Raw genomic sequence first — 27,372 nt, 5'->3', positions numbered from 1 at the left:
ATGGATGTCAGAAATCCGGCTTCTTTTATCTTTCTGCTTCACCATCCTGAATACAATTTTCATTTTCACCGTTGCCTCATGGTTTAAGATGACTGCTGGAGCTCTGGTCATCACACATGTATTGTGGGGAAGAAGGGGGAAAAGCAAAAGACGTATATCCCCTGCCCCCCTCAGCCAGGTCAGCTTTGTTTCAGGATTCTTCCTAGAAGTACCCACACCAGTTCTCATCTCTCACCGGCCAGAACTTTATCACATTGCCATACTTTGTCTAAGGGAGGCAGGGAAGTGTGTTTTTTATCCCAGATAGTTGTGTGCCCAGCTAAACAACTAGGTCTTATTAGTGTTGGAGAAGAAGAAAATGGCTTTTGGGTGACAACCAGCAGAGTCCGTTAGAGCTAGGTCAGAAATTAAAGGTGGAATTGAGAAAAGCTACCAGGACACACAAGACTTTCCGAGCTGATATGGGATGACTTGTTCATGGTGTTACTGTAATTTGCCTCAAAAGCCAGCTATTTCCATCCCCCGGAGTTTGGAATCAGCAATCTGTGTCCCGTCTCTTGAAACAGATTTAACAAGAAACCCAAGAGAGGGATCCAATATCTCCAGGAGCAGGGCATGCTGGGAACATCGGTGGAAGACATTGCCCAATTCCTGCACCAGGAGGAGCGTCTGGATTCTGTAAGATGGGGAGCTGGGCACATACTTGTGGGTTCTTCTGTGTGGCTCTGAGACCTTACTGGCTTTCACCTAGAGACTGGCTGACCCCTGAGTGCAGTGCCATTGTCTGCACTCCTGTTTATGGTAGTCCTGTTTATCCCTTGGGCTAGTGTTGCAAGAAGTTCTTTACAGGGAATAAACCAGCCTTCTGACAGGTGGTTGTTTATTTGGGGAGACGTTGTAGGAGCTAAGTGTCCCTTGACTGCCAGAAATTGTTCTTTCGGGTGCTCATCTGCAGCTCAACTCCCTGTTGAGTGTGTCTTATCATTCCTCCATTTTTCAGTGCCTTTCTTCATGGCAGGGCCAGCTGAACCTGGGGTGGTTTGGCGGTTGGCCAGGCTTAGGGAGTGACCCAGCTTTTCTAGCGGCCCAGCCCATCCTAGGTATTGAGAGCCGGGACAGTATTCCTGCCTTGTTTAACTGAAGTGTCTTTCTCTGGGTGTTCATATTTGACAGTTTTTAGTTGTGAGTGAGTGTGTATGTTTCAGACCCAAGTAGGTGATTTTCTGGGGGAAAGCATGAAGTTCAACAAGGAGGTGATGTATGCCTATGTGGACCAACTCGACTTCTGTGAAAAAGAGTTTGTCTCAGCCCTGCGGACATTTCTAGAAGGTTTCCGCCTACCTGGAGAAGCTCAGAAGATTGATCGGCTAATGGAGAAGTTTGCTGCAAGATACATAGAGTGCAACCAGGGGTGAGCACCGTGTTTAAGTCTCTTCCACCATGTTTTTGCCGTCCTCAGAGCATCAGTCTTCCTGTGGTTGGGGGTTCGGTTTAATCTTTTTAAATCTGTGCCCAGCCACTAAGGTTTCTGTTCACTCTGCACCAGCAGGCACTGTGCTGAGGGATTATCTCATGCAAGAGCGTCTATTCTTTAATGTCTACAACATTTGATACATTTATATATTGTATTATGGCTTCCCTGATGGCTTAGATGGCAAAGAATTTGCCTGCAATTAGGAGACCCAGGTTCGATCCCTGGGTGGGGAAGATCCCATGGAGAAGGGAATGGTTACCCTCTCCAGTAGTCTTGCCTGAAAAATTCCAGGGACAGAGGAGCCTGGCAGGCTGTCCATGGGGTCACAAAGAGTCAGACACAACTAAATGACTAACATAACAGGGTTGCCATGGTGGTGATAATTAGCCTCTCTGTCATCTCATATTAACTATTTCTTTTTAGCTTTTGGGAGAATTAAGATCTAGAAGAGAAGGCAATGGCACCCCACTCCAGTACTTTTTTTTTTTTTAACTAAACCATGTTCTAAGAGTTTCATCTAAGGAAATAATTACCCATGTGTCCAAATAGGTGTTTGAAAGGTCATGCATCGAAATTTTAGTTGTTCTAGGGAGAGATTAGATGAAGGACAGCCTAGATTGTCCCATCAATGAGAGACTGATCTTTAAAAAACAAAGTGTGGTGTACCACTCCTTCAGAGAAGGCAGTGGCACCCCACTCCAGTACTCTTGCCTGGAAAATCCCATGGACAGAGGAGCCTGGTAGGCTGCGGTCCATGGGGTCTCTACGAGTTGGGCATAACTGAGCGACTTCACTTTCACTTTTCACTTCCCTGCATTGGAGAAGGAAATGGCGACCCACTCCAGTGTTCTTGCCTGGAGAATCCCAGGGACGGGGGAGCTTGGTGGGCTTCCGTCTGTGGGGTCCCACAGAGTCAGACACAGCTGAAGCGACTTAGCAGCAGCAGCAGCAGCGTTGCTTTAGTAATATGAAACATTGTAGCATATAAAAAAGTGAGTTTCTTTTCTTTGGTTCACATCTCTTCTGGTCTTTTTTTGTTTGTTTTTAAATTTAATTAATTTATTATTTACTTATTTTTTCTAAACTAAGTTTTTCTAGACTCTGGGTCATTAGTTATCATTAAGTGGCGATGAAAGCATCTGGGGAGCACTCGGCCTGCTTTGCACGAAGCGTGTCTCCCTGAGCCCTGTTGCCGCCGTCCAGCCTTGTCTCTGTCCGTGTTCTCACATCTGAAATCTTTTTTGTTTTTTAGGCAAACTCTGTTTGCTAGTGCTGACACTGCGTATGTCCTAGCATATTCAATTATTATGCTAACTACAGACTTGCACAGCCCTCAGGTAACATATTTTAATGACTTAAATACTACAGTAGCTAAATAAATAACTATTTGGGCCACTGGATGTCTCCTAAGTGGATTCTTCATTTTTTTTTAATTTCAGGTAAAAAATAAAATGACAAAAGAGCAGTATATTAAAATGAACCGGGGTATCAATGATAGTAAAGATCTACCTGAAGAGTATCTCTCAAGCATCTATGAAGAGATAGAAGGCAAGAAAATTGCGATGAAAGAAACAAAAGAACACACAATTGCCACCAAATCTACTAAGCAGAGTAAGGTCTAGTGGCAAATTATTTCTCAGTCCCAATGTTCAGGTGTATCAGAATGCATGATTAAGTTCCCTGGTGACAGATTTCATTTGCATATCTTGCTATCTGAATAAGAAATGTGATTAAATTAGTTATTATGATTACATTGACACTCTCACAGTATCACTTCTTCTTACTAGATTTGTAATTAGTTACAAGAGGCAATTTAAAATAATCTGAGAGCTAAATTACTCCCAAAAAATGTTTCTTAAAACTTTGCTGTAATACCAGGGGTGATTGCGTCAACCCTGATTAGAATTCTCCTACTTAAGACCCCTGCAAGGCTGTCAGTCTCATTGGTGAGGCAGCAGCGTGTCCGATTTAGAGCACAGGCTCTGTAGCCACACGTCTGAATTCAGGTCCCAGCTCTACTGCCTGTTAGCTCTGTGGCCCTGGGCAAGTTACTTACTGTTTCTGGGCCTCGTTTCCCACCAGTGAAATGGCAGTAATACTTGCTACAGACTCAGGAAGTAGTCCTCGTGAGGAGGATTTGTGAGTTAATTGTTGTAAATCTTTTGAAACAGACCCCGGCACATAGCAAGCACTCAGCGAGTATTAGCTGCTGTTACTCTTATTTCTTTGTAGGTGTCGCTAGTGAAAAGCAGCGACGGCTACTGTACAACTTGGAAATGGAGCAAATGGCGAAAACAGCCAAAGCTCTGATGGAGGCCGTGAGCCATGCCAAAGCCCCGTTTACGAGTGCCACTCACTTGGACCATGTCCGGCCAATGTTCAAAGTGAGTATACAGAGAAGTTAAGACACGGCTGAACCTGATTCTAGAGTTGATCAGCCAGAAGCTCACCAGCGAGTTTATAATGGTGAAGAGATTGGGGAAGGGAAAGGCCACATCTGGTGTTTCTTTCTGACTAGTAACTACAGCGAGTCCTTCCTGGAAGCCCCGTGGTGTTGCTGGGGATACGTCAGCACAGGCTCAACAGTCAGAGCATCTAGTTTAAGCCCTGCCTTTGCCACTTTGTTGCTCTGGAACTGGGATCAGGTTATTCAGCCTCTCTTTGTTCATCATCTGTGAAATGGGTCCTGCAGGGCTGCTGGGGATTGAATGAATGAATTATTCAGGCAAAAGAGACAGCTTTATTGTGATATCTCATCTCAGTGGCCTCAGGGTTAGCCTATAAGAAGACATGAGGTAGAATAAAAGCCATATCCTTGGGACTTCCCTGGTGGTCCAGAGATGGAGGCTCCATGCTGCCACTGCAGGGGGCACAGGTTCAGTCCCCAGTGGGGGAGCTGAGACCCCACTTGCCAGTTGGTGCAGCCAAAAAAACAAAGAAACAATATCCTAAGTTCTCTGTTTTTTAAATGTCTAGAAAAGGTACATGTTCTAAATATATAGCACTCACGTTTTCTCTTAAGTTTTTAAAGTAACTGCTGATATCCTGTTGATCACTTCTAGATATTTGTGTGCTTTTATTTTCAGGGAATTCACAAGAAGGTTGGAGGAAAAGTAAACTCTTAAGTAATCTGAATTAGGAAGCTTTCAATAAGCTAAGTTGATAGAACCTAAGTTGCTTATAGATTTTACTTTGCATGCCAACCTCTGATTGGCAATAGGTGCCTGTGCACCGTGTAAAGGATTCTCCAGCCCCGATTAGACTAAGCAGGGAGTGGGGTCTCTGATGGACTCGTGCTGTCTGCCATGAGTACAGTAGACGTGGTGGTGGCCCAGTAGCCACGTACGTGCCAGCCTTCCTTTAGAACTGTGCGTTTAGTAAATGGCATGCTATAGTGATGACTCTGACCCTGGTTTAGGAGGAATTTTTATTTCGTGTTGTGAATGAATCAGAATAGCTGTGAACTTGACATCCTGGCTGTGCTTGTAACTAACAGTGTGGCCTCTAAGTGCTCTTCCACACTGAGATTCCAGACGTTTTCCAAACCTTCCTCCCTTGGTAGCTGGTGTGGACGCCGCTGTTGGCAGCCTACAGCATTGGACTGCAGAACTGTGACGACACTGAGGTGGCCTCGCTGTGCTTGGAAGGCATCCGGTGTGCAATCCGGATTGCCTGCATCTTTGGAATGCAGGTGGGTGTACGTTCTCACAGCTCCAGAGAAACTGGTGGGCTGTGTTCTTCAGGATTTGGCAAAATTTAGAAACAATCAGATATTTCCAATTAGCTGAAAACTTCTCAGCAGACACCTTACTCATGCCCACTGAGAGGAAGACGACAGATTTGTGCTGGCAACAGCCTGACTGGGGGAAGAATTGGCAATTTGGATTAAAAACCATTTTTGAAGGTAGGTGGGTGTCCAGGCTACTCAATTGGACTTGACAAAACAGCCTTCCTATCCATCTGGCTAGGTGCCTGGTGCTGGAAATAGTGTTTTCCTTTTAAAACCAGCTTATTATTTTAATTTCCCTTATTTCCAGGTCTTCTCTGGGGGAAATAAGTAGTTCAGTGGAAACTGAATATGTCTGTAAATCTTTTGGGTCTTGAAAAATTCAAGCAAATAAGCAAATACAATTCTAAACTCTTACGAACTCAGGAAGTTGTCAGTTTCATATATCCTAAATCACTAAGAGTTTGTACCCCTCTATTTGGAAAACCTCAGTCTTCTGTTCCCATGTATCTTACAGATAGACATTTTCTTTTGTACCAAGACCCCAGGCTTGGACTGCAGACAGTCTGGGTTTCACACCTCACCTCTGCTGCTTCTCTAGCCTAACGTTGGTCTAGCCACCTCCTCCCTGAGTCACCCTTTATTTCCTCATTTGCAAACTTGAGATAATAGACCAACCTGCAGGACTGTTGTGGAAATGAGTGTTTACCTGACAGCCTTAGCATTCAGCAGATTGCTCCGCCGCTCCCTCAGAAGGGAGGTCAGTGGCAGAGGAGAGGCTAGTCCTCAAACGTGCGGTGAGGTTATTTGGGTAGCGGGAGGACAGAGGCATGGAGTACCTGGTGTGGCTCGGGTGTGTTAATGTGCGTACAACCTGTCCCCACGTGTGCGGGAGGCAGCAGAGAAACCAGTGCTCAGTCCCTTCAATGTGAGACCCATCTCACCCAGGCCAGGATCTCAGCGTCACCTCTCTGCCTCCCTTGCAGCTGGAACGAGATGCCTATGTCCAGGCCCTTGCGCGCTTCTCCCTGCTGACGGCCAGCTCCAGCATCACGGAGATGAAGCAGAAGAACATTGACACCATAAAGACGCTCATCACCGTGGCTCACACTGACGGCAACTACCTCGGGAATTCCTGGCACGAGGTGAGCGTCTCTGAAAGCCCCATGGTTGCCTTTTCTCAGTGAGGATGAGCCCTGGCTTTCCTTCCATTCAGAGTCCGTCTCTCTTGGGTCAACTCTGTTTCTCTGCAGTCAAGCCTCGCTTTAACTCTGGGTTTTGTCTTACTCCCTGTGTCCCTCATGTATCAGAAAGTCAGCCTCCCTGGGGCTGCAGCGAGGGAAACGCCTCAGGTCCGCCACCTCACCAAGTGCCCCCAACCCCATCGCCAGTGTCCATGCGGAGCAGACCTCTGTCGTAGCCGCCTTCTTCCCACAAGGCCTTGCACCCCTCCTGAGAGCTCTTACTGCAGGGAGTGGATTTAAAACGAAGTCCAAAGCCCAGTTTCTCTCCCACATGTAGCAAAAAGGACGTGGTCAGCATCTAACGTGAGCCATGAAGATTGCCAACAGGTTCACTTCTTTTTTTAAACCATGTTCTAAGAGTTTCATCTAAGGAAATAATTACCCATGTGTCCAGACAGGTGTTTGAAAGGTCATGCATCGAAATTTTAGTTGTTCTAGGGAGAGATTAGATGAAGGACAGCCTAGATTGTCCCATCAATGAGAGACTGATCTTTAAAAAACAAAGTGTGGTGTACCACTCCTTCAGAGAAGGCAGTGGCACCCCACTCCAGTACTCCTGCCTGGAAAATCCCATGGATGGAGGAGCCTGGTGGGCTGCAGTCCATGGGGTCGCTATGAGTTGGGCACGACTGAGCAACTTCACTTTCACTTTTCACTTCCCTGCATTGGAGAAGGAAATGGCAACCCACTCCAGTGTTCTTGCCTGGAGAATCCCAGGGACGGGGGAGCCTGGTGGGCTTCCGTCTGTGGGGTCCCACAGAGTCGGACACGACTGAAGCAACTTAGCAGCAGCAGCAGCAGTACCACTCCTTAGGTTATATGGACATTTAAAATGAAGTTGCTCAGGGGACTGCCCTGGCATCCAGTGGCTAGGACTTTGCCTTCCAATGCAGGGGGTGCAGGTTTGACCTGTGCTCAGGGAGCCAAGATCCCACGTGCCTCTTGGCCAAAAAACAAAATATAAAGCAGAAGCAATATTGTGACAATTCAATAAAGACTTTAAAAACTGTCCACATCAGAAAAAAATATTTAAAAGAAAAAAAGATAATGTTTCTGAAAGGAGAGACAGCCAGCATTACATGTTCCCTGATGGATGCACACGATGCCACTTAAGAAATGTTTTTGCCTAAAACTCCAGCCTGAGTCAGTTCAAGCCTCCACTGCTTATTTGAAGGAAATGTAGGGGATGGAGGAGCGCGGTAAGTGGCATCATGAGAACACAGCCTGCGAACTGTGGGATACGTCAGACTCTCAGCAAATGACCAGGTTCTTCAACAAATAAATCGGAAGAAAAATAGTAGAGGGGTGAGGGAGAGAAGGAAACATATAGAGAGAAGTCTCTTTCTGTAAAGAAACTTCAGAGAAAAACCGATAAAGATGCTACTGAAGATGGTCTTTAATACTTTGATCACAATGTATTAAATTAAAAAATCACTGTATAAGCATGGTGCGGCATCACCCTTCATGCCAGGCATACACAGAAAATGAGACTAGAAAAGATAAATGAGCATGTTAGCATCCTCTCTGTGTGATAGAATTATGGATTTATTTTCTCTTTTTCCTTCAGTTGTATTTTTTTTTTTTTTTAATTTTATTTTATTTTTAAACTTTACAATATTGTATTGGTTTTGCCAAATATCAAAATGAATCCGCCACAGGTATACATGTGTTCCCCATCCTGAACCCTCCTCTCTCCTCCCTCCCCATAACATCCCTCTGGGTCGTCCCAGTGCACCAGCCCCAAGCATCCAGTATCGTGCATCGAACCTGGACTGGCGACTTGTTCCATATATGATATTATACGTATTTCAATGCCATTCTCCCAAATCATCCCACCCTCTCCCTCTCCCACAGAGTCCAAAAGACTGTTCTATACATCAGTGTCTCTTTTGCTATCTCGTATACAGGGTTATTGTTACTATCTTTCTAAATTCCATATATATGCGTTAGTATACTGTACTGGTGTTTTTCTTTCTGGCTTACTTCACTCTGTATAATAGGCTCCAGTTTCATCCACCTCATTAGAACTGATTCAAATGTATTCTCTTTAATGGCTGAGTAATATTCCATTGTGTATATGTACCACAGCTTTCTTATCCATTCATCTGTTGATGGACATCTAGGTTGCTTCCATGTCCTGGCTATTATAAACAGTGCTGCAATGAACATTGGAGTACACGTGTCTCTTTCCCTTCTGGTTTCCTCAGTGTGTATGCCCAGCAGTGGGATTGCTTTAAAAAACTGGCAATAGAACTGCCTTATGACCCAGTTGTACTTTCTAATTTCTCTACCGCCTGAAGGTATTACTTTTTGTTTTAGAGGGAAAACTAAGAATAGAGGCTCGGGTGTAGAGAGTGGTGGGGCTGTGATGACCTGGAAAGGAAATTGCTGGCAGCCTCCTGCCGCCACAGGGATCACACAGTTCAGGGGGAGGGCCCGGGGCTAGACAGCTGGTTGGGGTGTCCGCCTCTCTGCCTGTGTGACATGGCAAGTTACTTAGTCTTTGAGCCTCATCTTCCTCCTCTGTGCAACCTTCAGAGGTGGTTGTTGAGAAGGAAAGGAATTAACATGTGGAAAATGGATTAGAACTGAATTTGGCAAGAAGAGAAGGAAATGGCCGCCCAGTCCAGTATTGACTGGAGAAGCCCATGGACAGAGGAGCCTGGTGGGCTACAGTCCATAGGGTCGCAGAGAGTCAGTCATGACTGAAGTGACTTAGCACGTACGAGAGCTTAGTAGCTCTTAGCTGTTAGTCACCATCATCATCTCGGCACATACCTTGGTCGTTTTTCACCCCATTGTTCCTTTCTCTGTCACCACTCAGAAGTATTCCATATTAGTAAACATGGGAGGGGTAGGTTGTCATTGTTTTCAGTTATGTGCTTTATTAATAAATTATTTCCTGTTTCCTGAGGAATCAGTGTACCCTAATGAATCAGTAGATAGCTGCTGTCTCCCCTAGAACTTTCTTTTTCTTTTAACTAAGAGATACGTTAATGTGGGGCCCCTGCCAGTTGCCGAGCGTACAGCGGCATCTGGAGATGTTAATGAATCAGCCAAAAAGAGCCATCACTGATTTGATGGTCAGACACTCTGAGAAGTCAGGTTGGAGTCAGTAAGTCCTTGGCCACAGGTGTTACATACATATCCCAGCTTCTGGAAAAGGGAGGTCATTAGCAGTTTACTAGTAATAATTTAATAGTATGACATGTGGACTCTCTGTGGTGGATTCAAGTGCCTGTCTTAGTCAAGGGGAAGGCATTTTCTAAGTGAAAATCCTCAGCAGTGCTCCGTGATGTCGTGGAGTCCCATACTCTGGGACTGGGTTATAAGGTCACCATGGAAAGCAAAACTCAGCCGTAGTCAGAAGTCCCCATGGAAATTCCTTAAGAAGGGTTTACCTGGAGATGTATGTGCCGTCCCTCCTCAAGTTTCAAGCAGCCAGTTTTTGCTGCAGTAGAAGTTGAAGCCGGTCTCTGTATTCAGATGAGCTCCAGGTGAGAGAGGGCCATGCGTGGGTGTGGCTTCTCCAGCACCTGAGCCACCCCATGGGGCTGGGAGATCGTCTTTTCTCCTACCGCCCACCCATGCCAGGGCATGCCCTCGTTTATTCTGTTAACCAGAAAATAATCTCCAAGTGCTGGGGATTCAGCAGTGAACAAGATAGAGTTAATGCCCTGTTGGCACAAGAGACAGAGAACAAATACATGACATAATGCCAGAAAGTAAGTACTTAAGAGAAAAAAACTGCATGGCCAGGGGATGGTGATGGGGAGGGTGTGTGATCTCAGGTGGCTGAGGGAGGTCTCTGGGGACACGGGTCTGAGCTGGGAGTCTAAGGGGTGAGCCATGGGGAGGAGCGACAGTAACATGTTCAAGCATGAGGAACAGCCGGTGTGCTGCTGATCTGAGGTGGGGGTGGCTGAGGGGGCGGGAACGGCATGGTGACCGGAGTCCCCACTCTGATCAGATGCTTTGTCTTTATGGAGCGCTTATTTAAGTTTGCATAAACGGAATCCATCTCGCCTCTCTGTTGTACCAGTTTTTCTTTTGCTCATTTTCTCTTTCCCTTTTTAATGGTTTAAAAAATAAAGTAATGAGGTCTGTCTTCCAGACCCACACTCAGGGGGTTGCCTAGCCAGAAGTAGGGAAGCCAGCCTAGTCTCTCAGATGTTATCCTCTCCTGAAAGGCTGCATGTTTCAGAGAACTCTGTAATGACTGAGTTAAGGGGGCACTGCCCTTTTCGGCCAATGAAGCGGGAACTCATCTCTTCACGCCCTCTTTCCTCAGATCTTGAAGTGCATCAGCCAGCTGGAGCTGGCTCAGCTGATAGGAACCGGCGTGAAGACGCGCTACCTGTCTGGCTCCGGGCGTGAGAGAGAAGGGAGCCTGAAGGGCCACACGCTGGCGGGAGAAGAGTTCATGGGCCTTGGCCTCGGTAAGGCGCCAGGCCCCCCAGCCGGCCGCTGCGGATTCACCAGTTAACAGGCAGGAAGCCCTTGCCTCATTAGGACCGTAGATCACCTGTTTCTTATGTGCCAGCGGACAGGATGTCTGTTAACGGAGTGGAAGTGCTGCCTCAGCTCTCAGTTGTGATGAAACTGTCGAGTAAATGCTAATTTTATCGACATAAGCAGGGTGCATTACTTTTCTTTCTATGCATATAAGTATGTTGGGGGGTGGGAAGCCACCTGGTGTTCAAGGAGTGGGTGTGCGTATTTTTAGATATCAGATAGATTCAACCTGTCTTCCCTGTTCATTTGGGAGGCTTATATTAATAGGTATCCTTATGAAAGTAGGGTTATTTCTGGTGAGACATTGAACTGAGAGACTCTCTTGTCAGTGATACAACAATAACAGTAAAAAAGGGCAGACATGCCAGGCACATTCTAAGCACTCAGTTTGTATATTTAATTCATTTAATCCTTGTAACAACTCAGTGAGATTGGGGCTATTATCCTCATTTTGTAAATGAGATAAGTGAGGCACAGGGGGGTGAAGTGCTATGAACGAGGTGCCGTTTGGAGGAAGGAGCAGAAGTAGGTTTCAAACCCAGGTCATTTGATGCAGAGAGGAGACTCCTTGGTCCCACGAAACACTGGTTGGAGTTGTTCAGCTAAAAGTACAAACTCCAAACACAGGGGAAGGGTAACAGCACCTTCTTCTCGGGGTTTACGTCAGGATGACTGAAGTGAAACCCTGGAGAACACCTCAGATCTTCAGCAGTTTTAAACCGTTACATGTTCTAGGAGCTCTGAGTTCGTATCAATCAACTTGAATTTGTTTTTCTAAACATAGACATTTAATACTATAAAAAATACAGAAGACTGTTATGACAGAGAGATGGATGGTAAAGGAAGAGAGAGAACTTGCATAAGAACGTATTCCAGATGCAGAAATGCCAAAACCTGAGTTAGTTTTATTCTGCCATCATCGGAGGGGTTTTTTTTCGCTTGCAAACCAGTCTCACGGTCTCTTGTCTGCGCGCTGATGTCGCGGGAGACTTGGTTCTCTTTACTTGACTGTTTCAAGCACTGTTGCTTTTGTGCGCTGTGTTTCAGGAAATTTGGTGAGTGGCGGAGTGGACAAGAGACAGATGGCCAGCTTCCAGGAGTCCGTTGGCGAGACCAGCTCTCAGAGCGTGGTGGTGGCTGTAGACAGGTAATGAATGTGTTCTCCAGTGAAGCTGGACCACCCGGTGCCTTGGCACCTTCTGTGTAGTTGCTGGGTGTGAGGGATCCCTAACCTGTCTGATTGTTGTCACCCCGGATCACTCAACCTGAGGAAGAGCAAAAGCAGCACATGTGGCCCACAGCTGCTGGTCACCTTCACATTCATTGGGGCTTTGATCTTGAACTGTCATAACTTTTTAAAAACTACATGTTGGGAATTCCTTGGCAACCCAGTGGTTAGGACTCTACACCCTCCCTGCCTAGGGCCTGGGTTCAATCCCCAGTTGAATCCCACAAGCCATACAGCACTGCCAATAAGTAAATAAAATTGTAACTAACTTTGTGACCAAATTATGTCAAAAACAAGTTTCTGCTTGTTCTAATGTTTTGAGTTTCCTTAGTTTAGAAGTCACTTTTTTACAAGTTTGGAAGAGTATTGCATTTAAAGCCTGTCTGTGAGTGAGGGCTGGCCAAGTTGGCGTCTCCATTTCTTTTCCTCTCAGCCTTTCAGTTGCTTCCGTTTACTTAAAACTTGACCTAAGCCTCTAAGAGAAATGCAGATATTCCCATTTGAAGGTATTCATTATGTTGTTGTTTAGTTGCTGAGTCGTGTCCAGCTCTCTTGTAACCACCTGGACTGTAGCCCACCAGGCTCCCCTGTCCATGGGATTTCCCAAGCAAGAACACTGGAGTGGGTTGCCATTTCCGTACTAGGGCTTAAAATAGGAATTTTCTTAAAAGTCAACAAACTCCAGAAAATTGCCATTGAATGATCATATACATTAAATATAAATAATTTCAGGTAATAGCAGTATAGAATTTATGACATCATTTGTATTGCTGTCAGAACAATTTTCTTAGTGTTTTAAACTCTTTGTTAGCATGTTTTGATCGTCTTGCTCCTGTTGCTTTTCTCCTCTCCAATAGAAATACTGTCTGTGACACACTTTGGTTGAGTTTTCCCCGCCTTTTCCTCTTAGGTTTGGGCTGATAGAACAAAATGTTTGTTCCTTCCTTGTTTCTCTGCCTCAGCCAGAGAGTGGGCAACAGTAGCTTGTCTAGCACCTCTCTGTGTGCTTACATTTCTCAAATTGAGACATAATTCATACATCCTAAGACTTGCTCTTCTGAAACGTACGTCCAGTCAGTGGTTTTTAGTATATGCAGAGTTGTGCAGCCGTCTGACTTCAGAGCTTTTTCATCACCCCATAAAGAAGCCCCACATCTTTACAGCTCCTGTAACCACCAGTACACCTCCTGCCTGTGTAGATCTGCTCATTCTGGACATTGTTTGAATTGTTTTATTTTCCCCTTTCAAGTATGTCTTTTTTGCCCATGATTTTGGGGCTCTTTTGTTAGTTGCTAAGTCCTGTCCAACTCTTCGAGACCCCGTGGACTGTATCGTCCTCTGTCCATAGGATTCTCCTGACAAAAATACTGAAGTGGGTTGCCACTTCCTTCTCCAGGAGATCTTTCCAGACCAGGGATCAAACCAAGTCTCTTGCACTGCAGGAGGATTCTTTACCACTGAGCCACCAGAGAAGCCCCTCTGTTGTTAAACACATATATATTTACAATTACTAGATTTTCTTCACATATTAAATCATTTATCATTGTAAAATATTCTTTGTCTCTAGTAATGACTCCAGTGTTGTATTGTCTGGTATCAGTACGGCTACTCTTGTTTTCTTTTTGTTAACTGTTTGCACGTGGTATTTTTTTCATACTTCTACTTTCAGCCTATTCGGGTTTGAATCTAAAGAGAGATTGGCAGGATGGATTAAAATAAATGTGGTCTAACTATATGCTGTCTAAAAGATTCAGCCATTTTTCTTGAATAAACATTGTCCCAAGCCTTTGGTAATTTCCAGAGTTCAGATCTGAAAAATTTGTTGAATTTTTGTAAGTTTTTTGGTTGCTCTTTTGGAGGAACACCTTTTTAAAGGTCCTCAGTCTGCATCCCCCTGCTGTGGAATACCATGTTCCACACTATCCTATCTTGACTCTCCCCCGTCCTTTTCATGTTGCTTTTCTCTTCGTACCAGTATAAGCGTTTCTGCTCTCAGTGCACCTCGTTGACCAGTTCTATACCTCTGATGCCTCATAATTTATTTTAGTGGAAGTGCCAAACCTGAAATGTTTCCTTTTGCCTTTTCTGAATGTTTGAAATTGAACCTTCATCTTCCAAATTTAATTTCGTTATATCTGGAATTTTCTTCCTAGAATTTTTACTGGCTCTACCAGGCTGGATGGAAATGCGATAGGTAAGTATTTGACTCACCTGTGACAACTGCAGAGCCTCCTGTTATAACCGTCTGACCATTACTAACGCGGCCTCGCGTGTGTTGTTGGGTCTGGCCTGTAGTTGACTTTGTCCGCTGGCTGTGTGCCGTGTCCATGGACGAGCTGGCTTCCCCCCACCACCCCCGCATGTTCAGCTTGCAGAAGATCGTGGAGATCTCTTACTACAACATGAATCGGATCCGACTGCAGTGGTCCCGAATATGGCATGTGATCGGAGATCACTTCAATAAGGTAACTCTTCAGATTCAACAGCCACTCAATTGATGTCCAAAACAAAAGACAGGCGGCTAAATTCAAAACACAAGCGATTGAGTGTTTAGGTGCCAAAGTTCACTTTCCCTGTGGAGTCAAGAACAGCTGATAGCATACTTACTACTGGTAGAACTTAATGGAGAATGAGTTAAAAATCCATTTGTGTATAGAATACTTTAATATCCCGTATTTAGGATGTAGGCTCACACCATAAAAATCATTACAATCACTGGACAAACATATTGGTGCTTGAAAGCATTGCGAAATCCTGAAGTGCCTCTGAATGACCGAAGATTACGTTAGGTTCTTTATAGTCGCATTATAAATGTCACTGCTCCTTGTTTTCTGGCTTCCATCGCCACCCCTCATCTATAATCTTTCTGAGGAAACTAACATTTATTTAAATCAGAAACAAGCCAGAGACTTCTGTGTTCTAAACTGAAAACTACAGAGAGAAAACCAGATTGCTGTCACGAGAGGTTTCACTGTATACATGTAGACACATGCATGTGTATACTGAACAAATGAAATCAAAATATAGATTATGTACATAAATGTGTGTATCTGTAATGTTATTTGCTTTTTAAGGGAAAACTAAAAGCTTAATAATACTGTTTCCTACCAAAACACATTTCATGATTTCAAAACAATTTTCTTAGGCCTGGAGAAAAGAGTTGTATAACAGATGCTTAGAAATAGTGTTAATAAAAACAGCTTATCCAAAAGAGAACTGCTCTCTACGTTGAATAGAAGAAAATCATGAGAAGTAATTGGGATTTAGAGCAAACAGTTGAGTGATGGTGAATCATTTGTAGCGTTTGCCGATTTCTGTGGTGTAAATACCGCACAGTGGTTGATGGGCAGCTCTCGGTATGGTGTCACTAAATGCAGACTGGGGAGAGTCGGGCACTGTTGGCTGTCCCAGGCAGCCGTGGGACCCCACTGAAAGGAGGCACAGTCACGTGCAGCCTTGGTTCTAATTTGGCCCATCAGCTAATCTGAGGTCTTTGTTACTCTGCTTGCTTATCAGCTCTACGTGAGGCACTTCTGAGCACACCATCTGTTTAACAAACTAGCTGAGTGCCTTGTACCAAGTAGTAGACAGATGAGGTCCCTGCCCTCATGGAGCTCACTTGCATTCTGTGATAAAATTGTTTAGCTACTAAGTCATATCCGGTTCTTTTATGACCCCACGGACTATAGCCTGCCAGGCTCCTGTGTCTATGGGATTTCCCAGGCAAGAAAACTGGCATGGTTTGCCATTTCCTTCTCCAGGGGATCTTCCTGACCCAGGGATTGTACTTGCATTTCCTGCATCAGCAGACGGATTCTTTATCGCTGAGCCGCCTGGGAAGGCCGCGTGGTAAAATAGCTGATGGTAAAGGGTCAGGTGTTGGCAGTGTGTCCAGCTGCTCTGGAGGTGACCTTTCTGAACCCTCAGTGAGGACGGAGCCACAAGAGCCTGTCGATGACCCAGAGTAAATGTTTGTTGAGCAAAGGGTAACATTGCCACCTAAAGTAATCAAACCACTCAGCACCCATCTTTCCCACCATTCTGGGTAAATAAATTCCTAGTGGACATCACTGATAGGAACTTGTATGAGATGGTAAATGTGAATCATTAGCGTGACTGCACCTTGTATTCTTGTCCAGGGCCTATGACACACCTGAGACCTAGGCTGGCAGGTAGTAATTAGACATTTCATGGTTGTCGCCTCATCACATGTGCCAGTTCCATCTCATCAGTGCTGTGAGGTGCAAGGTTGTGGCATTCTCGGTTGCTCAGTCTGGGGCTCTTCACTCTTCACCACCACCTCAGAATGGTGTTCCATTCCCCATGGGAGCCAGAGCGCATGCGAAGCCTGTGGGTTTGAGCAGGCGGGTGATGGACTAGAGCTCTCGGGCTTCCCACAGTCACTGGGATGGTCCCACGTTTCTCCTCTTCTAGACTAGGGCACAAGTATGTCCAGGGGTGCTCAAAGCTCGTAGGGTGTATTCCTGAAGCTGCCAGGGATTTTTAGCTAGGGAATAATAATATTGTTACTAGTCTCTAATTACGTCAACATTACATGAACACTTTAAATATTACAGTTAACAGCACCTTTGACCATCAACAACCCTCAGCCAGACTGTCATCAAAGCTAATTATTTTTTTTAATCCATTCGATATACAGGCCAACCTCAGAGATACTGCAGGTTCAGTTCCAGACCAAAGCAGTAAAGCGAATACCCAGTGAAGTGAATCATGAGAACTTTTTGGTTGGCGGCTCAGATGGTAAAAAATCTTTCTGCAGTGAAGGAGACCTGGGTTCAGTCCCTGGGTTGAGAAGATCCCCTGGAGAAAGGAATGGCTACCCACTCCAGTATTCTCACCTGGAGAATTCTATGGACAGGAACCTGGCAAGCTACAGGCCATGGGGTTGCAAAGAGCCGGACATGACTGAGCAATTTAACACTTTCAAACAAGTTATGCTTACTCTATGCTGTAGTCTATTAAGTGTATAATAATAAAAAAACATACATAGCTTAATTTTAAAATAGTGTATTGCTAAAAAATGTAAACCATCACCTGAGCCTTCAGTAAGTTGTAATCTTTTTGCAAATAGTAGCATCAAAGATCATTGATCACAGATCATCGTAGCAAATGTAATAATAATGAAAAGGTCTGAAATAGTGTATGAATGATCAAAACGTGACTCAGAAACACAAAGTGAGCATATTTTAAAAGCATGTTTAATGTATTTTGTTGTGAAACTTTAAATTGTACAGGTAATAGCCAAGAAAGAGCTTTTTCTCCTCCTGAGGTCTGTTTTCCCAGAGCATTTCTTTTGAAGGCAGGCTGTGTGTGAGGTTCAGAACCCCACGTCCACAGTTTCTCCGCTGTGCCTGTTTCACCTCTCCTCCTGTTCCTGCCTAGGTCGGCTGTAACCCCAATGAGGACGTGGCTATCTTTGCTGTGGACTCACTAAGGCAGCTCTCCATGAAGTTCCTTGAGAAGGGAGAATTAGCCAACTTCCGTTTCCAGAAAGACTTTTTGAGGCCTTTTGAGCATATTATGAAGAAAAACAGGTATGTGCATTATTCTGGAAGATCCTTAGACCCCTGTTGGGGTCTAAAAGTCTTAACAAACTGAGTACCTTGTACCAGGTAGTAGATGAAGTCTCTGTCCTTGTGGAGCTCACTTGCATTTTGTGATGAAATAACCACACAATTGGTCTTTTTTCCTCTCTTGTTGATGGAAGCAGATAAAATGAGTGGACTGTGATTCACACCTATTGTCTCTAAGTAAATCCCACTGAGATCTCTCCGTCACCTTCCACAGAGGGCAGATTACACCACTGCAGCTCATAGAAATTATGCATTCTTACGTGGGCTGGTGCCAAGGGAGTTCAGAGAAAGGGCCACTGCCAAAGTATCCTTGAACAGGGGGAGCAATTGTCTGACCCAGCCTTTATGCCCCAGGGAGGTAATAAGGGAGGTCAGGACAGCTGTCCTTCTGAATTAGTCACTCTGTTCATTCATTCACTCAGCCTGTATTTTTTGAGGCCTGCCATTGGCTACGTACTGTTCTCACTGCCAACCATACAACAAAACAGAAAACAGTCAAAAGTTCCTGGTTTGTTTGGCCCTGATTTGATGATCATTGCACCTAAGTGACGGGTCTATGTGTGTTTATTACCCCATCTTCTCTTTTATGTAAATGAAATTTTCCATAATAAAAATTTTTTAATCCCTGTTTATAGTCCAGTGAGATAGATAAATAAACCCAAGATGTTTAGTCAGTGGTGATAACCGCTCTAAAAAACAGTGTCAAGGTAAAGGGAGAACTCTTATATGGGCAGTCAGCTGAGGTGTGTTAAAAGACATGCATTCTAATCTACTGTAAACATCCAGGGAGCACCATGTTGACCTTGCAGCTGCTTCAGGAAATGGACTATTTCTTCTGTCTTCAGGTTTTGTTTTGTAATAATTTAAAATATTTGTCTTAAGTTACATACGTATATTCCCATCCAAGTGTATGTATTTAGCATACACAAATATCTCTGCCCCAAAATCTGAGAGGATATACACTTTTAGGAATGGTGTACACAGGCCACATGTCTGGATGGAAGAATTATGAGTATGTTACTCTAAATGTTTGGGGCCAGAAAAATTGACCACAAGGCTATGGACTGTTTGCTTAACAAGTCAGAGGAAGATAGTCCCAGCATTGGTCCCATAGCCCAAATTGTGACCAAGGAACCAGGTTCTTTCTGTCCCTTTGTTTGACCTAAAACAGGGTACTTTTCTTCCTTGAGCCTATTGTTTCATGATTGCTGGATGGAGGCTTCAGCTCCAGACATCATGCCGTGTTCACAGTGGGAGTAATTTAAAGGGATAGAGCCCACCATCAGAATGGGAACAAGAGGAGAAAGGGCAGCGCCTCACAAGTGTATTCCTTTTAAGACAAAAGCAGAACCTTCCCAGAAACCCCTCCCCTCCCATGTCAGATCACATGGCTCCCCTAGCTGCACGGGAGACTGGGAAATTGAGGATCTGGCACATGAGACAAGATTGTCACATTGCTTACACTGTTTATGCTGGTTCCCTGAGATCAAGCATGTGGCTGCCCAGGTGAAATCAGACTTCTGTTACTAAGGAGATGGGAGGATGACCGCTGACGAGGCAACTAACTGCCCCATTGACTGTCCTATTATTTTTTTCTTTTTGTCTCTAATTTTTTTTTTTTTTTTAATCTGGATTACTACATGCTTAAAAAAAATTTTTTTTTAAGTACTGCTTTTATGGATTGAACCATATTCATTTATGTTCCCACTGTCCAAAGTACAGGTGACATGGCTGCCCGTTCCTTCCTCAGGTCTCCAACCATCCGGGACATGGTGATCCGCTGCATCGCCCAGATGGTGAACTCCCAGGCGGCCAACATCCGCTCAGGCTGGAAGAACATCTTCGCCGTGTTCCACCAGGCGGCCTCGGATCACGACGGGAACATCGTGGAGCTGGCCTTCCAGACCACGGGCCACATCGTCAGTGAGTGTCTCTCTTCCCTCCAGACTGACGCCCCACATGCAAGTCTAGGAGGGTGACCACTTACTTCCTGTCTGGTTTACTCCCAAAAGGGGCTTCCTCGTTTCAGCTACTCTGTGCTGTACTCGTGTGTCACGTGGCATGCTGGGCTCTTGACATGTGCTTAACCGTGAAAGGAAACACAGCCAACCCTCATTATTCAGTTTCTGTGTGTGTGAGTTCATGTACTCGCTAAAATTTATACGTAACCCAAAACCAAAGTTCCTGGCCCTTTGGTGGTCGTTTGCTGACATGAACACACACAGCAGCAAAACGCTCGTCCCCCAGGGTGCCTGTTCCCAGCTGGGCTGAACAAGGCCTCCGCGTTTCAGCTTTTTTACTGTAAATAAACAAGTGGGGACTTGCTGGCGGTCCAGTGGTTAAGGGTCTGCATGTCCAGCATAGGGCCCGTGGGTTTGGACCCTGGTCAGGAAACTAAGATCCTGCGTGCTGAGTGGCACAGCCAAATAAAAAACAAGTATCCTTTCTGTGGTAACAAACAAACAAACAAAAACTCACTGCCGTGTTTTCGGCATCTTTGTCTTAGTTTGTGATTTTACCTTTTAAATTAGTCCATAGCACAGTGCTAATGTGCTGGCCAGTGTTCCTAAGGGCAGGACGTCTGTGTGGTCCTTTATGGAGAAAATACATGTCTTAGCTTCGCTCAGGCATGAGCTGCCTTGCTGTTGGCTGCAAGTTCAGTGTCAGTGAGCCAACAAAATAGTATAGGAGATCAGTCCTGGGTGTTCTTTGGAAGGACTGATGCTAAAGATGAAACTCCAGTACTTTGGCCACCTCATGCAAAGAGTTAACTCACCGGAAAAGACTCTGATGCTGGGAGGAATTGGGGGCAGGAGGAGAAGGGGACGACAGAGGATGAGATGGCTGGATGGCATCATCGACTAGATGGACATGAGTTTGGGTGAACTCCGGGAGTTGGTGATGGACAGGGAGGCCTGGCGTGCTGCGGTTCATGGGGTCGCAAAGAGTTGGACACGACTGAGTGACTGAACTGAACTGTCTTTAGACAGGAATGCACACAAAGCAAGTTTGTGTGTTGATAGGTTGATCAAAGTATCTTGAGCACAGGCTCACAGGCTCACAACTCCATTTCCGCGAGGAGCGACGGGTCAGTGTTTGCCAGTGCGTTGCTCACAGCAGCTTTGTAGGACGAGTACTGTGAGTAATAAGAACACACAGTCATCCCTTCATGTCTGTCAGAAACTGGTTCCAAGACCCTCCTCAGGTACCAAATCCACAGATGCTCAGGCCCCTACGATGAAATAGCATAAAACCATGCACATCTTCCCGCATACTTTAAATCAAGTGTAGGCTACTCGTAACACATGATACAACATAAGAAGGCTGTGTACCTAGTTGCCGGCATGCAGCAAATTCAAGCTTTGAGTTTGGGAACTTTCTGAAATTTTTTTTCTAGGATAGTTTTGGTCTGGGGTTGTTTGAGCCCACTGATAGGAAAAGCAGTACTTCAGTGTTTCACTGAAGAGGAAACAGACGCAGGAGAGTGGGGGAGGAGAGCTTGTCTGAGGTCACACCGCTGGGAGGTGGTGGAGGGAGCCTGCCGCCTGCCGTCTGGCCCAGAACTCGCGCCGTGGCCCTGCGCCCTGCACTGACCTCAGTCCCTGGGCCTGCCTGTTTCCCGGTCTTGCTATTGGTGGACATTGTAAGACATCAGGTCAGCTTTGATTTTTTTTGAGGTCTTTTAACTTTTTTTTAATTCTTGTCACTCATATTCTCAGGTGGTATCTGTAAGATTTTGAAAACTGTCGACTTTAAACTGCCTGTCAGCTTTGGCTCACTGACCTTCCGTGTCTCACTTTGTCCTCACAAGGTCCCAGCAAGGTAGCACCAGGTGTGATCTTAGGGCGGAAGCAGCCAGGGAATGAAGGGATGTGCTCAGGGTCACAGAACCGGGGCCAGCGCTTCCCTCAGTGTTCGGCTTCCGTCAGGCAGACCCTCTGGGCCAACCCCACATGCATCCACGTTTGTATATCCCTCACGGTTCTGCTGACTCCATCCTAAAATGGACAGTTTGGTCTTCTCTTGGCGGTCCTCTCACTTCCTTAGGGCCACATCTCAGAAAGGAGCTCTTCCCAGAGTCCTTCCCCCACCACCAGCCTCTCCTGTCTCTGTCCCCTCACCCAGCACCCACCCCACCTGGGATTATTTTACGTATCTACTGATTGAGGTGGTTATTGTCCATCTTACCCATTGGAGCAAAGGCGGGAAATTTGACTGCTTATCTCTGTCCCCGGTGCCCACAACCACACTTTGTGGGATTTTTATTTCCCATCTTATCCATAATTTTATTCTTTATTAATTAATTTTTATTGCATTATAGTTGCTTTACACACTTTGCATGTGGTTGGCACTCAATAAATGTTTGTTGAATGAATGAATATTTGGGCCTTTACCTCATTGCTTGAGCTCAGGAAGCAGTGCAGTTTAGCCCTAGTTGTACTCAGGGCATTCGTTCCTGAATAATTTCATCAGAAACCCTGTCTTCCAGAGACCACTGACATGCCTTCCTTAGATTTTCACTGCAGTAATCATCTCCTGTGTTTGTGTGTGTGTTTAATCCTCGTTTCTAAATCCTGGTCTTATTAAAAATGTGCCTTTGTTTCCCCAGCAACCATTTTCCAGCACCATTTCCCTGCAGCCATCGATTCCTTTCAAGATGCTGTGAAGTGCTTATCGGAGTTTGCCTGCAACGCTGCTTTCCCTGACACGAGCATGGAAGCCATCCGGCTCATCCGCTTCTGTGGGAAATATGTCTCCGAGAGGCCGCGGGTACAGTGTTCCTCTTAGCGCTGTTTGAGCCATGGTAGGGAAGGGTGTGTGGACAAAAGACCCTTGCTCTCTCGGGAAAGAGTTTTTCTAGCTGCTCTCTTAGAAATGTGTGCTTGCCCTAAACTAGATGTTTATTTCCACATACTGCCATAACAGGGGTTTTACCTTTCTGGTTATTTTGTATGTATGAAAGTATTTTATTTAGTCTGAACTTTTATATAGTATCCTACAGACTGTTTTTGTGGAAGATAATAGTTGAGCTGTGAATTTTGGCAAAGCTGAAGAAGCTAGACATTGTATTTGAGAGGAACCAAACCTGTCTTTTAGGAAATGACATTACGCCACTGTGATGTAGCCAGGAGATCACGTTTAGAGGTTACCTTTTGTTTTCTCCCAAAAATGCTGAGGGTTTTCCTGTTATATCTCACTTTCCTAAAGTGGGTCAGCCGACAGCCTCAAAACACTGCAGTGGGGTGAAAACAAGCAGGACTAAACTGATGGCCTGTACAGATCTCTTTTTAAGCATTCTTTACAGAAGTGCACGCCCCCGAGATGATACATCTGGTCCCAGCAACAGCTCAATGAGATGAGATGACAATGAGACCACTGTTGATTGAGCACTCAGTACATGTCAGGCAGCATTCGAGCATGTTCTGTGTGTGGATTCGTTTAACCCCCACATCGGGCCCATAGGAGGGGTAATTATATTCCCGTTATACAAGGGCAGTAAGTGAAGCACAGCGAGAAACCGCCTAATGCTAAATAACCAGCGTTGATAGAGAAACTCCATTGCAACAGAGCACGCTTCTTCAAGAGTGGTTAAGGAACAGAGGGCTGAGGACCCCAGAGACAGGGCAGGAAGTAGGGCTTCACATTTGGACTGTGTAAAGACCGCCAGCGCCTACACACGTGGCTTTGGGCCTCTTATTTAATCCCTTAGTGCCTCTGTTAACTCATCTACAAAGTGGAACCATTATTTCTGCCTCCTTCAGGGAATTGTGAGAATTGTTAATTCATGTAAAACACCTTTACAGCTCCTGGTCCATAGCAAGTGCTTAGTCAGTAGTAGGTGCTGCCACTCCTCTTTTAAGTAATACAGCTACAGTTGTTCAGCTGCCAAGTCGTGTCTGACTCTCTGCGACTGCAAGCACGCCGGGCTCATCTGTCCACCACTGTCGACCAGAATTTGCTCAAATTCATATCCATTGAATCAGTGATGCTATCTAACTGTCTCATCCTCTGCTGCCCCTTCTCCTTTTGTAGTAACGTTTGGGAACAGTCTGATACTGAATCATCCTGGGGGTTTTGCTATCACCATTTGACCTTTATCGCTTTTCTTAATGTAAAACCTCCTGCCGCCAGAATTCTCGTGATCTGCCTCACTCACCTTACTCTAAAACTCACAAAGGTCCATAGGGAGAAACCGCGCATGTGCCTTTGAAACAGACTGGTCTCTGTCTCTGCAGGATTCCCAACAGACCCTTGCTGAACTGAGGTTTTAGGAGGGGAAATGAGGAGCTTTCATCTTCTTGTAGTTTTGGTTCGGCTCCTTCCTTTCACCTGCTGGGTCCGCCTCTGAGGGATGGTCTCATTGTAGGTGCTGCAAGAATACACAAGCGATGACATGAACGTGGCTCCTGGTGACAGAGTCTGGGTCCGAGGCTGGTTCCCCATCCTGTTTGAGTTCTCCTGCATCATTAACAGATGCAAGCTAGATGTCCGGACCAGGTAACCGCGTCCCGGCTCCCCTCCCCGGGGCCCCTTCCCCACCTCCCCGCCTGGGTCTCAGTCCCCGCCTCCCCCGGCCCCTGCCCTCTTCCCCCACCCATCCCCTCCTCTGTGCCCGGCTTTGTTTCCCCCAGAGGGCTCACAGTCATGTTCGAGATCATGAAGAGCTATGGCCACACCTTTGAAAAGCACTGGTGGCAGGACCTGTTCAGAATCGTGTTCAGGATTTTTGACAACATGAAACTCCCCGAGCAACAGTCAGAGGTGGGTGATGACGAAAGCACTGCCCCGGGGAGATGGGAGAAGAGCCGCTTTGGCCCTCGTCTGTGCCCAGGGTTGCGTCGTCAGCATCCACAGCCCACGGAGGTCTTACACAGCGAGCCACTTCGGGTGTGTTTTGAAAAGGAAAACACCCTTCCTGGCCCTCTTCTCCCAGTCACCGAGTAGTGCTGAGGAACTTCCCATTTGGGGATGAGTGAGGGGAAATAAATCTCCACTGTGCGCCCGCTCGGCCCTTGAGCACCGAACCTGCCACTTTCGGCAGGCGCCTCACGGTCCTCTTCACTGTTCAGTTCATAACAACTTCTGAACAGTTGGGAGAATGTGAGGGTGCATGTGTTTCTTCAGCATCATGTTTTCATTTCCTTTAGGTGTATACCCCAAAGTAGAATTTGTTGAATCATATGGTAGTTCTATTTTTAAATTTTTGAGGAACCTCCATACTGTTTTCCATAGCGGCTGCACCGATGTATATTTCCATCATCAGTGCCCAAGGGTTCCCTTCTCTTCACGTCCTCTCAAGCATCTGTTATCTCTTGTCTTTTTGATGATGGCCATTGTGATAGGCCCGAGGTGTTATCTCATTGTGATTTTGATTTGCATTTCTCTGATGAATGATTTTGAGTGCCTTGTCATCTATCTTTTGGCCATTTGTATATCTTTGGAAAAATTTGTCTATCTAACATCATTTTTAATATTTACATTTTTGTGTAAGGTGTATTGAACATAACTAACATTTTTGAATGTATCATTTTTGGGGGGGTTTGTTTTTTGTTTTGGCCATGCCACACAGCTTGCAGGATCTCGGTTCCCTGACCAGGGATTGAACCTGGGCCCCAGCAGTGAAAGGGCAGAGTTGTAACCACTGGACCTCCAGGGAGTTCCCAGAAGTATCACTGAATGACTTTAAATTCTGTCGTATGGATGTTCCCAATGTAATTGCCACGTTACTGAGCATTGGCTTATGTCTGTGTTTACAGTAGATGAATACCTGTGTGGTAAACATCTTATTCATAAACCTTCAGCCGCAGATCTTTATTTCTTCAGGGTTCATTCCTGGAAGTAGTGTTACTGCATGAGTGGATGTGCACATGTTTAAGATGGTTGATCCCTATTGCCAAATTTCGTTTCAGAATATTTTGCCAGTGATATGTGAGAATTACCATCTCACCTTACAAAGAGAGTGCCTTTTAAACATTATCTTTTAATTTTTTTTCCCCAGAAATCCGAGTGGATGACAACAACTTGCAATCATGCACTTTATGCTATTTGTGACGTATTTACCCAGTTCTATGAAACTTTGAATGAAGTTCTTCTTTCTGATGTATTTGCACAGTTGCAGTGGTGTGTAAAACAAGGTACTCTTTGTGTAGCTAGGCATTATTTTTCTTGACATAGTCTTTAGTGAGAGATTAATTTTTTCAACATATAGAAGCATGAAGGCTGAAGAGTGCATTTATAATTGGTGAAAATGAGTATTTTTTAATTAAATTAGAACATAGAAACAATTTCTCCTCCAAGTCAGTTTATAAAGCATTTCTCATACAAGGAGCCAATTAATTAAGTACCAAAATGTTGACATTCTTCCATTCTTAACAATAAAGTATAAAAAATAATTTTACCTCTTTATAGCCTACTTAAACGCTAAAAACTTTTAATACCATCCCTAGCAGTGCTTCATTAATTAGAGGCCTACTAGCCTACCAGTTGCATTGTCTCCCCACATCACAATATGCAGCATCAGTGATCAGGCTGGAATCAGAACAGCATTTGAAGTTTAATGATAGATGTTTTATTTTGCAGATAACGAGCAGTTGGCTCGATCAGGTACAAATTGCTTAGAAAACTTAGTAATATCCAACGGAGAGAAATTCAGTCCTGACGTCTGGGATGAAACATGCAATTGTATGCTGGATATCTTCAAAACAACCATCCCCCACGTGTAAGTGTTAATGTGATCACTGCTCTTTATTTCTATGTTCAGTTGTTTTAAAGCTCCAGGCTGCCCTTCACATTGATTATTTTCCTTCTCTTGCATTCCCTGAAGTCTGCTGACATGGAGACCTGTAGGAATGGAGGACGATCCAGCAGAAAAACATTTGGTAGGATTTTTTTTTTTTTTCAGTTGTCTTTTCTCTGATCACATATCATAGTAAAAAGTTAAGCAGCCTAAGGAGTTTAGGCTTTTCTGATGGAAAGTGAGTAAGGAAGGTTATAAGAGCTGAAAGTGAAAGTGTTAGTCCCTCAGTTGGGTCCAACTCTTTGCGATCTCATGAACTGTAGCCCGCCAGGCTTCTCTGTCCGTGGAATTTTCCAGGCAAGAATACTGGAGTGGGTTGCCATTTCCTTCTCCAGGAAATCTTCCCGACCCAGGGATGGAACTCGGGTCTTCTGCATTGTAGGCAGATTCTTTACCATCCGAGCTACCAGGGAAGCCCTATAAGAGCTAAACACTGTATATATTCATTAATGTATTCTTTTGAAAGTACAAAGAAGTATTAAGAAAATAAGTCACTTCACTCAATAAAAGCTACAAAGCACTTCTAGCTTTTATTTCTGTGACTGAGCACATGCAACCCACATTTGCAGTTTGGGCTCACTTTGTACATGATGTATTAATTCCATTGTGGGCATTTTTCCGTATTCTTAAATAGTCTTTGAGAACAGCCTCTTCCCTGGCTGCACATTATTATAATTTATTTAATGGATTTTCTCTTGTTGAAGTGTCAGTCAGTTCTGGCCTTTCACCATTGTAAATACTGCTTTGGTGTAATTATTCTTGTTTATTGCCCTCTTACATAAAGAGTGCTTTC

The 27,372-nt window shown here is 44.9% G+C and overlaps 1 protein-coding gene across 2 annotated transcripts in view; it reads left to right on the top strand.

The window, feature by feature from the left end:
- The window catches only part of ARFGEF2 (ARF guanine nucleotide exchange factor 2), an 82,981-nt gene that overhangs the window by 41,294 nt on the left and 14,315 nt on the right, over positions 1 to 27,372 (top strand). For both annotated transcript variants that reach the window (XM_070381076.1, XM_070381075.1), the window contains 19 exons: positions 567 to 678; positions 1,206 to 1,411; positions 2,727 to 2,811; positions 2,914 to 3,085; positions 3,707 to 3,858; positions 5,037 to 5,165; positions 6,188 to 6,346; positions 10,737 to 10,884; positions 12,008 to 12,107; positions 14,342 to 14,382; positions 14,484 to 14,653; positions 17,592 to 17,743; positions 19,533 to 19,705; positions 22,392 to 22,552; positions 24,150 to 24,280; positions 24,415 to 24,544; positions 25,782 to 25,917; positions 26,363 to 26,501; positions 26,607 to 26,661. In XM_070381076.1, the coding sequence (XP_070237177.1) occupies positions 567 to 678; positions 1,206 to 1,411; positions 2,727 to 2,811; positions 2,914 to 3,085; positions 3,707 to 3,858; positions 5,037 to 5,165; positions 6,188 to 6,346; positions 10,737 to 10,884; positions 12,008 to 12,107; positions 14,342 to 14,382; positions 14,484 to 14,653; positions 17,592 to 17,743; positions 19,533 to 19,705; positions 22,392 to 22,552; positions 24,150 to 24,280; positions 24,415 to 24,544; positions 25,782 to 25,917; positions 26,363 to 26,501; positions 26,607 to 26,661 (2,551 nt within the window). The remainder of the gene's footprint in view (positions 1 to 566; positions 679 to 1,205; positions 1,412 to 2,726; positions 2,812 to 2,913; positions 3,086 to 3,706; positions 3,859 to 5,036; positions 5,166 to 6,187; positions 6,347 to 10,736; positions 10,885 to 12,007; positions 12,108 to 14,341; positions 14,383 to 14,483; positions 14,654 to 17,591; positions 17,744 to 19,532; positions 19,706 to 22,391; positions 22,553 to 24,149; positions 24,281 to 24,414; positions 24,545 to 25,781; positions 25,918 to 26,362; positions 26,502 to 26,606; positions 26,662 to 27,372) is intronic.

This window comes from Bos mutus, chromosome 13, assembly GCF_027580195.1.
Source record: "Bos mutus isolate GX-2022 chromosome 13, NWIPB_WYAK_1.1, whole genome shotgun sequence".
NCBI classification, from domain to species: domain Eukaryota; kingdom Metazoa; phylum Chordata; class Mammalia; order Artiodactyla; family Bovidae; genus Bos; species Bos mutus.
This window is presented reverse-complemented; position numbering and strand designations above follow the sequence as displayed.